The 14677-nt window shown below is 34.7% G+C and overlaps 1 protein-coding gene across 2 annotated transcripts in view; it reads right to left on the bottom strand.

The window, feature by feature from the left end:
* BMP5 (bone morphogenetic protein 5) overlaps positions 1–14677 on the bottom strand; it is a gene marked incomplete at its 3' end in the record, with an annotated part of 108278 nt that overhangs the window by 10364 nt on the left and 83237 nt on the right. For both annotated transcript variants that reach the window (XM_084256936.1, XM_084256937.1), the window contains exon 4: positions 6327–6521. In XM_084256936.1, the coding sequence (XP_084113062.1) occupies positions 6327–6521 (195 nt within the window). The remainder of the gene's footprint in view (positions 1–6326; positions 6522–14677) is intronic.

Here is a 14677-nt window from a genome sequence, read left to right as displayed (position 1 = left end):
TTTCAGTTCTGTCCCTTCATATCCCATCCTTATTCTGATGTCAAGTCAATATTTCAAAATATACATCAGATTATGAAACTCCTTTTTTTCCAATTGCCCGCAAGGCACCATAGCTTCTTACCATCACATACTGACACTGATCTGGCCCATTATAATTTTCTAGCTAATCTCATACTTTTCTCCTACAAGAATACTTGCACACCCAGACATGTGACACTAGTATATGACTTAGCTGTTGTACACTTCAGTCCAAAATGGCTTCACCCAGTCTTCTGTTTCTGGAAAATGTCTGTGATTTCTCACTGAAGTCCTTCATGTAATCTTTGGCCTATTCCTAGGCATTACTTTGGCCTATTTCTAGGCATTACTTCCCCTTAGAGCTGTCACACTACCTTATAACAGCTCCACTAGAATTATTCTCCGAATAAGCACTAATGTTCATCTTTCCATTGTCTATGGGTATGCTTTTTTTCATTGTTTAGGAATACTTTGATTATTTTATTATTAAATATCTATCATAGAAATATTGACTAGAAAAAAAAATAGGGAAAAAATCATGGGAGAGGCAATGGTTAAAAATATGAATTCTGGTACCAGATTTCAGTTCTACATCTTACTAATTCTGTGTCCTTAGGTAGGTTTTGGAAAATTTTGCCTTAGTTTCCACTTTTGTAAAACTATGATGATAATAGTACCTACCTCATAGAATTAAGAGGACTAAACAAGTTAATACTTCAAAATCACTTAAAACAAAGTCTAGCACATCAGTAAGTGCTGTATGTGCTTGTAAAACTTAAAAAAAATAATAACTGGGTTTATTTCTCCACTGGTCTTGCCTATCATTATACATTTTTTAGATGCTATAGTAGATATATAGCAGATATAGCATATCTTTCCTATTGTCTAGGAGTACTTTTTAAGAAGCAATATCCTCATTTTATTCATCTTTTATCAGCATGTATTTTATGTTGTATATGTCACATAACAGGTGCCAATTTTATACTAAATATTATTTTACAATAAATTGTGCTTAGATATATACTTTTTGTGGATTCTCTCTAGACAAAGACTTGGCAACAGGCACAGTACATTAGTGTCTTTTGACAAGTTTTTTTTTTTTTTATTTTTAGATCATATATAGTTAATGGTTCAAACAGACTGGGCAAGCTAGGTTAAAGACTCTAAAACCCTCTTGCTTCTGAAATCAGAGGCCAAGAAATCCCAGAAAATGACCAGGAGTAAGGGCACTTATTTTAAAGAGAGAAAACTTTTAGAACTCTCTAATGTAGGAGTATAAACTCCTTATGTACCAGTATGAAGTCATATAAAAAATAACAAAAATTATGACTCACACGGAATAAGCATGTTCTCAGTTCTTTACATATATTAAATCATTTAATCCTCACAACTTATGTAATCTTATCCTATGAGTAAAGTACTTTCAATAGTCTTATTTTACAGGTAAAGAAACAGAGGCAGAGAGAAGTGACATTTTTGTCTAAGATTATAACAGTAGTAAGTGATAGGCCCAGGATTAAATGGCAGAATGGTAGCTAGGTGATAGATAAATAGATAGATAGATAGATAGATAGATAGAGCTAGACATATGCACCAAAATAATTACTGTTTTTGGAGGGATTTCAAAAATTTTCATAAGTTCCAAATATCAGTTTTTAGTATTAATTATCATAGAAATCATATGTAAATCTAAATAGTCTTACATCTACATCTTTGCAGGATTTTCACCATATCACTGATTTTGAGAGCCCCAAATTGCAAACAACCAATATATCTTTTAATAGAGACAAAATTAGATATACTCTGATACAAGCACTACTGAATGTATTATTGCCATTAAAGAATAAATTTGCTCTATTTGAAAGATGGCTGAGACAAATTGCTACACTATACATAAAACCAATTATATGATATTCAGGAAAAGGCAAATTTTTTGTTATAAAAATGATCAGTGGGTTGCTAGAGATGAATGAATAGGCAGAGAAGAAAGTAGTTTTATGTCAGTGAAACTTTTCTGTTATTGTAATCATGGGTATATTTCCTTATACATTTGTTTATTTTTTTTTGTTTGTTTGTTTGTTATAGAGGCATGCTTTATTTATTTGTTTGCTGGTTTGTTTTTGTTTATACAAGCACTGAGTACAGTCAGAAGCGCGGGAGGGTGAGAGAATTCACCAGAACCAGAGCGGGGAGCAGAGCAGGCAGAAGGACCGAAGTACACTGCTGAGGGGAGCAGCGGGCGGCAGGAGAGTTCTGCGCGCCATGTGGGACCCTCCTCCCGTGGCCGGGGAGCAGCCGGGGATCGAACCGGCGTCGCAGAGGCCGCGGGCAGCTTCGCAACCCAGCGCTCAACCGCTGCGCCACCGGGGAGGCCCAATATTTCCTTATACATTTGTTTAAACCCATAGAATCTACAACATCAAGAGTGAGTCCTAAGGTAAACTATAGACTGGGCATTTCCAATGTTCAACATCGATTCCTTCTTGGAAACAAATGCACCAGTCTTATAAATAATATTGATAATAGGGGAGGCTATATATGTCTGTGAGCAGGGTGTATGTGGGAAATCTATATTCTCCAAAAGAGATGCATGTATGGAGGAAAAGATTTGGCAGTAAGGGTACCACCATGCTGATATAAATGTATCAGGGTAATCCATTCAGTTTTATTTAATAGTTAATTATCTTTAATGAAAAAAATACACTAATTATATATTACATTCTAAAGAAATAATTCAAATTAATTATTCTCCCTGGTTTTAGTTAGTATCGGTTTGTCTAAGAGGCATGAGTTTGCATTGCATGCGCTAGGCAAGGGATAGTGCCTATGAGAGTTGAGAATAAATGCAGCAATGTTTCAATATTAATGATTGTTTGAAAGACTTGTACTAAGAAATCACCATGGTTTCAGGTAGGTTCAGGTAGGTTCCGGTTTCAGGTAGGTTACCAATAATGTTATTCAACTTCAAAGATCATAGTATCAATTATGCAATCAGGAGTCTTTTCAAGTAGCTTTTCAGTGAATGCAAACATGACTTATATCCTGCTAGTTTTTCCAAATTCTTAACATTCTATTCTTTCTGGCACTAATATAGTCCTCAGAACAGCATCTTGCTCTTGGTAGGTTCTTTTTTTTTTTTTTTTTTTTAAGATCTATCTATCTATCTATCTATCTATCTATCTATCTATCTATCTATCTATCTATCTATTTATTTATACAAGCACTGGGTACAGTCAGAAGCTCGGGAGGGTGAGAGAATTCACCAGAGCCAGAGCGGGGAGCAGAGCAGGCAGAAGGACTGAAGTACACTGCTGAGGGGAGCAGTGGGTGGCAGGAGAGGTCTGCGTGCCATGTGGGACCCTTCTCCAGTGGCCGGGGAGCAGCCGGGGATCGAACCGGCGCTGCAGAGGCTGAGCGTTCAACCGCTGCGCCACCAGGGAGGCCCTCTCAGTAGGTTCTTTAAAATTGTATTAGTCCAGTACCTTTTTATATAAGAGCAGATAAATTTTACCTATTGCCTTCATTTCCTTCTCCCTCCCCCCTTGGTATTCAAATTCCAATAAACACTCATTGTGCTACCTCATCATGAAACAGGTAATATCTTCCCTAACCTTTGTGCCAACCTTTGTGCCTTCCCTAACCTTGGCTAAACCTTTGTGCCAAACTCTTGAAGGAGACCAAAGGAGGATGTTTCTGCAGAAAATCTGGAAGCACTAGTTCTGTGTATATTCATTTAAAAAGAGGAAGTTTGTTTTTCCCATGTAAACACATTTATGTATTCAACAAGCATTGGGGGTTTCTGTTTTGTTGTGGACATTAATCTATATGCTCCTTCCCAAAGAAACATGGGAAAACTTTCCTCTTTGAAAGAGGAAAGAAGTAAAGTCAGCAAGAATGACCTGGGTTTAATTTTCTTGAACTAACTGAGACTTTCAACATTTGATGAGATACTTTGCGGAAAAAAACGCAGTCAAGCAAACATCTAATACAACTCTCCCCTCTCCCCACCATCTTCACTCCTAGTCTTGGAGGCTTCACACATATTTTATTGTAAAAACCTAGTATTTTTTAATATTTATATTTGGATATTTTAAAATTTTCACTGGCATTTCAAGTCTCCTAAGTATCAAATTTTGTGTTTATATTAACTTTCCCTTTGCTTAAATCCCTGTCTTTTAGGTCAAATCCTATGAGACTTCTCTCTGTATGCTTGATTACTACTTATTGAAAGGTTAAGTCTCAGAGACACAATCCAGCTACTTTTTTTCTTATTATTATCAAAATATTAACATGCTCCAAACCATCTACCACATATTTCACAGAAAAGGTTGCCAATGACAAACTTTTAAAGAAAGAAAATATTGGTTTATATTAGAATAATTTTGTACTCTAAATGGTGTTAGGGAACTGGTGAAAAGTTACGTGATTCCTGCTCCATGTGTTTTATTCATCTCTAGTTATAGAAGTACATTTGTTACTTGTGGTCAGGAAGAGAAGATAAATAGAGTTTACCAACAGGGAAAAGAACTTTGATGATTTCAGTCGCTAGAACTCCTCTGCCAGAGTCATTATGATCTCTAATAATAAGTATGTGACTTATACTTTTCTCTTTATAATTTCCTCAAAAATTATTTACTATTCTATTTAAGGTTTAACAAACCTTTTTCTTAATGCAGTCTGTTACATTAAATTAAAAACACTTCAACCAATTTCAGAACCATTCTACATGAAAAGAAAAATACACAACTTTGACAGACTAGTATTTACAAGGAAGAAAAGGTCTTAGAAAGTTATTTTTCTCCATCTTTCATATTAAGCAATTATACTTTTTGCCAAACTAAATACTTTATGGAGATCTTTATAAAATAGCTTTTTAAAAAGGCACTAGTATTATGTTTTACTTTCAAATGAAGAGACAACTGAACTTATTGTTTAGAAAATATTTTAAAGCATTGTTTAACACACAGTATGTAATTAAGTATAATAAATTTCCATATAGAAATCTTCCCTCCTGCTTCTATTATTGCACACACCAAATAGACTTCCTTCTAACATGATCCTCATAGCAACACTTTAGGAAATGTCCAGTGAATTTTCTTTAGTATTTTTGTTAAGACCTAGTTGCAATGAAAAAAAAAAAAAAAAAGTATGGTTTTGGTTTTATTTATAACCATTTTTTGTTTATTTTTTTTTTAATGTAACACACATGTATGAGTAAAAAATAATTTGTAGTATGGCATCAGTTTCAAGTAACTTGGCAAAAAAAACAAAGATTTTAGGAATAATAGCAAACACTATCTATGTTTTTTGAAAGAGTGAGGCATTCTAATTTGCTGAAATACCATATACAGAGATCCATAATGTCTGTCTGTTCACCAGCTCATGAACTGGGACTCATAAGTAATTTTCATATGGTAGCTAGCAACAGAAAAATACATGTTTTAAAAGTGACCAAGCATAATGTACTGAATTTGGGTATTCTAGAATAGCTTTGTCCTTCAAAAATACTTATTTCCTATAAAGTCTTGAAATAAAATAGCTATAATTTTAATCTAAGAATAGCTTATGGAAATGTTTGTAGCCTGAGATGAACACAGTATTTATTGGTATAAATCATGATTAAAACACTTTAGATTTTGGCTATTAGAAGCTTAATGATCATCTTTCATCTCCTTTTCTATCAATTAATAGATTAAATCATAAGCACATTGGGGTCAATTGTGTATTTGAAATATTTTGTTTATAGATTGTACATATGTATTATATGTTTGTATACAGGTATACATAATTACTTAAGGCACATTATCTAGACAATAACCCTCCAATAAATTAATGGAAACATGAAAATACCTTATTTCCCATACAATCTATTCTTCCTCTTTTGTTAGAAATAAATTTAAATTGCATGATTCAGATGAATTGTTTAAACACAAAAGAAACATTTGTACATGGAATTTACCTGGTTACCCATTTATATTGGAGAGGGTCTGAGGAAGTCAATCCAGCAGTTGTATAGTTCAAGTTTGGCTAGTTTTTGTTGATGTAGTCATTTCATAACCTTATTACTGCTAGCTTGTTTTTAATTTGAACTGAATCTTTCAACAGATGAAGGCAAGTCAGACTTATTTTAAAATGAATTACTGAGTGATTCATTGATAAAACATTCTAAGGATGCTAGATACATGGCTGGATGATTTAATAGACCAAATGAAGGTATATCAAGAGGGTGAATTTATTGTGGCTACTTGATTTGCAATATATGACCCCATAACTCTTAGTGCACAACTGCTGCTCTCATTTTATCTTACCTCCAACACTGGACATTCTGGAGGAGTCCTGATGAGAGCTGGATTTATTGCGGTTTTGATTTTTTCTTTTGTTGGCTGCTCGTACAGATCGAAGAAGTACCTCACTTGCCTTAAAAAAGGCCACCATGAATGGTTGTTTTGACTGAGGCCCATGTCTTCCCACAAGACCAGCAGATTTTACATTGATACTGCGCCCTGAAAAACACAAACACTCAGTTTATGAAATTTACTCGGTTTATAAAATTTACCTGATCTGAATGAATTTTGAGGGTACTTTGAAACAGGGAACAGTTTTAAAACATCAGAATGTTTCTTCGCAGGCCAAGGATTCTTATAAACATTGAAAGTTTACTATTACAGACAATTATCCATGCTTGACTTTTCATTTTGCATCATTCTTCTCCCACAGAACACCCTCTGGCTGATTTCACTGATTTCACTTCTCAGACTAGGAATTCAACAATATTATAAATGGAAGGGCTTGACTGCCATCAGCCTGGAAGCCTCCACATTAAATAAATAACAACTTCAAAATTTTTAGTTGCAGGCTCTTCTATATTAAATGCCCTATAATTTTCCTCTAAGTGATAAAAACTGAATGGCTAAAAGGGTGTTTCTACTTCACCTTATTTCCCCTCTTTCAAGTGTTAATTAGCCCTGATAGCCTTCCCCACCTCACCTCTGGCCTGTGCCTAACAAACTTTACAAAGCTGTGCTCTACTGAAAGCTCCTCACTAGTCATTCTAGAAACCCCTGCTGGGGGTGGGGGTTTGCTTTAAGCTTCAGTTCTTTCTCATTGTGAAGCATTTTGAAGTAAACAGGAAAATTTCAGAATCCCTTACCCTTGGAGTTTTTGACAGACCTGCATATTTACGGAAAGGATTTCAGAAGATCCAAACCAAATCTGGAGGTTCTCAGAAAAGAGAAAAATTCCAAGAAATCTTGGAGAATCACCTTTGTTTCTAAACCAGCATATATCCGAGATCTTTCTGAGCTCATTGGTTTTATCTTAGAGAAGAAGGAATGCAACCAGGGCCTGAACAGGAACGAGTTATACACCAAGCTGTCTAAAGACTAGCAGAGTAGTAGATGTTGATAAATGACCTCTCCCATTGGGGTAGTAAGATTAATTATAATTATGACAAATAATTTAAAGTGCTTGTTATGTATCTACTAGGCTTTTTTAGAAAAAGTATTTTCCATGCATTATTTAATTTGCTTCCACAAATCCTCTAGGAAGTTAGTATACCTCTTTTTCTCCTTATGCAATTCACTGTTGCTGTGCTCTTCTACTTTAAATTATCACTGAAAATAATATAGAGGATATATACAAATAAAACAGTTGGCTCATATCTAGTTTCAAGAAAATCACCTAAATTGGATGAACCATTCAACATTAAGTTGTAGTTGTAAATATGCAGTTGAGAGTTACTCAAAAGTCATGCAAAATTTCTAGTTTAGCATCAGCAGTTAGCAGTCTTTGAAGAGAAATACATAATGTGGTTTGAAATATGTGCATGATTTGACTCTGCCATGTCCCCTGAGAGATGTGCATGTTTTCTTCAAATATTTATTCAGAAAAGACTGTGAAGCAACCTCAGTCCATTATAGGACCTGACCCACCTTATAAGAAAGAAAAGGAAAACAAGTCCCTTAAACAGCATCAATAGCATGTTAGCAAATAAACAAAGTTTACTTTGGCAGCATAAACACTTTTGTGTGTACTTGTGCAGAGTCCTTCTACCATCAGAAAAGGAGACCTGTCATGTGAGGCTGTGCAGCTGTGGGGAGGGGCACAGAGTATCTTTAAAGGTGGAGGTATTGGTTAGAAAACAAGAACTGTACACCAATCCCAGCAGCATCCTTGTCTTCAACAATTCTTCCACAACATATTGGGAAAACCTTGTTCAACTTCTACATGTATGAAAATGGCCATCTGCCTCACAAATGACACTACACTCCCTCCTACCAAAGAAAGAACTTACAAATAATCAAAACAGTAAACCTTAAACAAATAAGCATATAGGTCTCTCTTTTAAATGCAAACTTACAGTGGCTCTATGCCAGAGTCTATATTCCTTAGAAAAACTCTATCACTGGCATAAATGAAAGAGGCAGTTTGATTTGTGGTCAGAGCAGTTTCCATTCTACTTCCACTGTAACAAATGTATTAATTCAGCTCAGACTTCCTCCTTCTGGCAGCCCTTTTGCTGTAAAAAGAGAAATTAGAAGTTCTAGCCAAATACCATACCTTGAACTGACCCACTTCAATACATAAACACTTTTACAACATGTTTATTCAGGTGTAGCACTTGAAATTGGTTTAAGATGTTTCCAGTGACAGAGAACTCAGCAAAAGAAAAAAAAAAAAGAACTGAGAAACTTAACTGCTATAGAATAGAATAACTGGCAATCTGTTCTCTGAATTTTTGATTTTCTTTCTGTCTTGGAGTACACCATAAAAGGCATTTGTTGAACTTTTATTTTGATTTTTTAATGAAGTGTTAATTTAACAGGAACTAAATTTTTACTTGTATATATTGATGACTGCAGAAATAATTTCTAATATATGGTCTCTCTAATGCTGAAATAGGTTGCTGCAAGATGTTCACAAATGGAATACAGTAAAATCGGTTTTCCATTCATTACAACACACACTGACCCTTTTATAGTTAAGTAAGCACTTAACACAAAGTTCCAAGTTTTCTTTGGTTTGTGAGACAGTTTCTTTTATTATTATTCTAAAGACTCTCAATATTTTAATTTTTATCTGTGGAGAAATAATACTGCTCTAAAGATTTATGTTCTGAAAACTGTAAAGATGTGTGTATTTTAAAAATATGGGCTTCTTGGGCTTTACAAAGGTGGATATTGTATGTGAAGCAAAGTACCCTTCAAACCAATGTGAACTCCCTTTAAAATAACTTTTAATATTATTAGGTTTCCTCTTGGTTTCCTTTTTACTTCAGCAATGAGGTGACTATTAAGATTCCATAAGTTAATGCTTGCTCAGTTACTCTTGGTCTAGAACTACATTATAGAAGCATTAACTATTTGACCTACTCCTTCAGACACAATATCCCTACATTGATTATGTTGATGAAACCTTTTGAATGGCTGAACAGTTGTTTTTGTTAGAAATGCTACGGGAACCAAGACTATATTGTATGTATTGAAGACAGTGAATCTACTATAAAAATTACTTGACTATGTTGAATTTTATTATTCAATGAATGGGTGTTGTAGATATGGCAAACAGATGAATCTTACCTAAAATATTTTGATTTAGGAAAAATATACATAGGCGTGTGTCAACATGGATTTACTATTCAAAGCTGATCTTCACTTCTTTCTAGGTTTAAGCATACAGAGAGATCACAGATAGATGATAGCTATTTAGAGAACATGTAATGATGAAGCACTGAATATATAGTGCAAATGAAAATGGAGTGGGGTAATGAAAAGAATATTTAAATAAAAGGATAAGACACCAACTTGAAGCCATGCTCAGTTACCCTGGCATTTAAACATGTTTTGTTTTAGCTTGAACACTGGTAGGTTTAATCCACAAAGTAAATATTTGAAAGAAGATTGAGTAAACTCAGGGCTAAGAACTTATCCTAAGGAAAAGGTGAAATCCTAAAAACTAAATATAGAATGACGTCCCATTGTGTACAGCAGCAGAGATTTTGACTGTAACTTATTCCTTCTGACAGAGTTCCAATGATCTCGACTAACTCCTAGAGAACAAAGGTGATTCTATGAAAATCCAATGGAACCATTTTTCCCAAAGTCCTTGTGAAATAGAAAATGTAGGTTAGCACTAGTCAGGATCTTGTCTAGCAATATGACATGAGTTATGGGAAAAAAATTCAGTCAGGATCTTGTCTAGCAATATGACATGAGTTATGGGAAAAAAATTCTCCCTATATCAGAACAGTGCCTTCAGAGCAGCTGCACAGGGGACAGCAAAGTAGCATTAGCTCCAAGATCTTCTCATCATTACCAGAACCGACTTCAGAGAGTGGTAGCAGTTTGAGGAGAGCAGAGGAGTAATATGATGCCATAGGGCATTTTAAGATGCACCAACAACAGTACCTAAGTAAGAGGCAGTAATGGTGATGGAATGAAGTGTCTCTAGAGGAAGAGGACACTTGTTCTGCATATTATTGATGTCTTAATGTTATACACTGGGAACAGAGAAGGATACTAGCTGTGTGGGGTGACGAAAAGAGAGGGGAAGTCAATTAATGGGAGTTGTTCAAGTTTCATTTGCTATGAGGTCTTCCACACAAAAGGGTGAGAAGAAGAAATAGAAAAAGTTTTTTGAAGGATATAACAGCATTCCAATGATTTCACCAAAGACCCAAAGAAATCTTATTTATGCCCAATTATTTCAGGCTTGTATATATAGAATTCCTAGATTATAAATAAGATGGGTAATGAGAACAACTAAGAGAGTTCAGAATTTGGTAGGCAGAGATACTGTCTTTTTGTATTTACAAAAGGAATACCTATTACATTCTAGCATATGACATTTCTTAAGAATTGTTCCCACCTTGGCTACCTTGTTTTTATCTTAGCATTGTTGCATAGGTACCAAGAGAAAAATAATTTGAGCAGCAAATATGCAGGGATGTTATTTCTCATTTATAGTAATTACAGAGTGAATCAAATAGGGTTAGGATGCTATCTTCTAAAGAAATGATTATTCTTTTCCCACAGAAATCAAGAGGGAAGGTTGCAGTTCGGACCTACCAAATTTTGCCATCTTGGAAGCTGAAGATTCAAGACTTCTAGACCTGCTACTCTGACCCTTAGGGTTTTGTGTAGCTCTGGGTCAGGACATTACGTTCACATCATACATCCATTTCCAACTTAGAGTCACAGAGAAGGTAGGCTGGCAAACCAAAGAGCCATCCCTAACTCACTGCTTTTATATTACAGACCATTCTTTTTAGAAAATGTTTATTTCTTTAAAAACATGGTTATTAAAGGAGACTCTGACCTAAAACAGCTCTTTAGAGACATGTTGATGTTATAAGGATAAGTGGTTCCAAATATGAGCATTTAGTTTCCCTCCAAAATACACAGTTTGAAAAACATTCATTTGAGGATTTATCAGTCTAAACGTTGCTATCGCTCTAAGATGTTAGCATAAATTCCAGTTTGTGTTTTTCCTCCTATAAACCCACAGTAATTGACTGCTTAAGCCAAAACACCTGTGAATGAATGTGTACCAATTACCTTTCCTTCAGTTGGTAAAATATTCTTGCATTATCCTCCATGGACTATTTCATAGAAAGCCAATCATTCTCATTCACATAGCAGCCTGATCTTCACGTATTTCCAATCTGTGATTAAATTCAATTCTTGTGCTCTTAAGTCGTAGTTTCTGTGACTCTAAATTATTCTAGGATTTTTCTTTCTAGAAACAGATGGTTTAAAATGTGCAGAATTCTCTACCTAGCATATAGACTAAATCATTTTTATATCAGATTTTGAGAAATGTGGGAAAGATAGAATGTTGCCTGCTCAAATTCCATATACAGTTTAACTCAGTGTAACCTTAAATTAAGCATATTATTACCTAGCTGTGAATTTCAACTCCATTATAACTGGATGAAAATTTTGCATAGTTTCTCATTTTCTGGTGAAAGAATACAACCATTATCACATACAAGCACAAGGACTTGAAATATAGCAAACAGAATTTTACATTTGAGGTCAGGACTTGCTTGTTTTAAAGAGGTTTTATATAGTCTTATAAACTTGAAAAAACAAGGAAAATTTGGGATTTTAAACTATTTCAGAGATACTAGATAGACACTCAGAGTAAAAACGCATTTGAATCTTTTTTTTTAATTTAATAAGATTTTTGATGGTCCGGTTTAATAAACAGGGCCTCTATGCAATTCCTTTATTAGAGTCTTCCATTTTCTTCTTTGTATTAACATTTAAAAGATAAAATGTGGTTAAAAATAACCACTTTGTTTGATATTAAATATCATACATCTCTAGTTAATTATGTGTCCAAAACAAAAGAAGGAACAACAAAACATGCGAGAATTTTTGACAGCTTTCACAGCTAGGCAAAAAATGACTGATCTGTTGCTGTATATGAATAAAGAAGAAAAAATTCCATGGAGGTATGAAAGGCATGGTGGTCGAAGGAGAATCGTACCCTTCTATGACTGACATGAACTGTGAGTTCAGACTTAATCTGCAGCTAGAAATGTGGGAAGAGAGCCTAGTAATGTAGCTATGGAAGAAATTCATTTTCTGCTATGATTGGGGTGTGTGAAGGGTAGAGGATTTTAAAAGTGGGAGAGATTTTAAAGAGCTGAAATTCTAATTTTTTTTTTTCAGAAGTGACTGTAAGGCATTACAGTTGGAGAAAATCATGGGGATTAAACAAGAATATTGAATATTTTGTCAGAAACATTGCCGTGATGACTAAGGCGTGACTGGGACAAACACAGAGTTGCAAACTAAAGCTCATGAGACTCTGGGAGGGAGTGCCTGGGGGGAAAAAGGCAGAAAAACATAAAGGAATAGGCCAGAGTTTGTGCCTAGTAGTGGAAGCTGTCCAGAATGCTCAAATATTTCATTGCACTGAGGGTGGGACTGAAGTGATGGAAAATGAATAATCTCCTTTCATAGGACATCAGTCTGAAATGAGTAGACTTACTGCCACAGGCATGACAAACTCAACAAATGCTTTTCACTCAAGTCCTATTTCTAGCTAGTAGAAACATGAATCTCATAATAAGCATTGTAGTTTACCTTCTCATAAGCACTTATTTTTTAATAGCACTTCTTTTTATATATACCACCATTCCCCCGAGGCCCTATGAGCTTTGCAGACATCATCTGTCACATGACCCCAAAATAAGGGTTAGTAGTTGGTCTTAAAGCTCTCATTTATTTTAAGAAAGCAGAAACATTCTTTTAACAAAACTATGGGAAGAGTGAATTATTTTTAGTCTTTTTTCCACTTATTATGTGACTTTCAAAAATAAAAAAGTACACACACACACTCCTTTAAAATCATATGAGATCAAAATAAAATTATAATGAAGCAAAGTTTCAGCGGCATCAACCAAAAAATCTTAAAATTATCACTATGTGTTAAGATAGCAATGAAGAAAAGATCTTAGACTTCAAATTCATTGTAGTTTGCTTCATAGCACTCAGCATTTTATCTGTAGTAAGTGAAAGTGGTCTTTGAAATGAACTTACAGCAGTTACTTGGGAAATTTACGATTGTTTCAAGGAAACATTCTTCTTTATCAACTTTTATGATATATGTTATGAATATATTATTTTGTCACACAGAAAAGCATGGTTCATTAAATGTTTGACCTTCCTTTTCATTTTGACACATGAATCTGTGAAATAATGAGAAGCTATTTCCAGAATATTTAGGAGAGTCCAGTAACAACAAAATGGAAGAGAAAATTAGTAATTTACACCCAATGAAGAGAAAGAACAAAAAGAAAAAGAATTATTTTCCAAAATATGTAGTGAAGAACAGACACTGAGACACCTAATGCTTATAAGCATGATAACCATGATAAACATCTATGTTTTGCCAAACAAAAGAACAGAATTAAGATATTTGAGAAGATTATTTCCCTCACATAATAAAGGCTGAATCATAAAACAGTATTTTGTGTAAAAACAAGCAGAACTTTTCTTCGCCAGTTTCTCATGGGTCTGGCTATGGCAAATCCATAGACTGCTCTGTTCACATAAGGGACCAGTGACAGGATGAGATTTGACAGGTCCATGATCCCCTGGTGGTCTCCAAAAATAAAAGCATCTTTATGACCTATCCTCACTGAAACTAGCAGCTGGATTTAAGAGTGTTTATCTCTTGGTCAACATAGGGCAGCAGCAGCTGGTCTCAGTGAATACGTAGAACTTTCATATTTCTATCAACTGCATTACATCAGTGATAAATCACGTGAATACCTCCACCTATAAGTCTAACTGGTACCCAACAGTAATGATAAGCATAGTTTCAAAAGGATAATGGGAATTAGGAATTCAAAGATTCATCAGTTTGAAAATTCTTAATACAGAAGAATTGCTGCCATCTGCTGAAGTTGGCTATTGACCACTTGATTGATGCACATCATTTCATTTACTCCTCACTAGAAGAAAATGGTTACATTCCAAAAGAGAATAAAATAAGCTCAGAAAAAGGGGAGATTTTTAATTCAGCCCTCTCAGTCCTAAAGTATTATGCTATTCTCTTCAAGTACACAGTGCTTCCCTTTGTTGGAGAATGGCTAGGGCAGAAGATTGTACCCCAGGTCACTGTTTTCACCTTGAGAAGACTTGAG

Source organism: Talpa europaea, assembly GCF_964194135.1.
Source record: "Talpa europaea genome assembly, chromosome: 2".
NCBI classification, from domain to species: domain Eukaryota; kingdom Metazoa; phylum Chordata; class Mammalia; order Eulipotyphla; family Talpidae; genus Talpa; species Talpa europaea.
The sequence above is the reverse complement of the archived record's forward strand: the minus strand, read 5'-3'. Positions and strand labels throughout refer to the sequence as shown.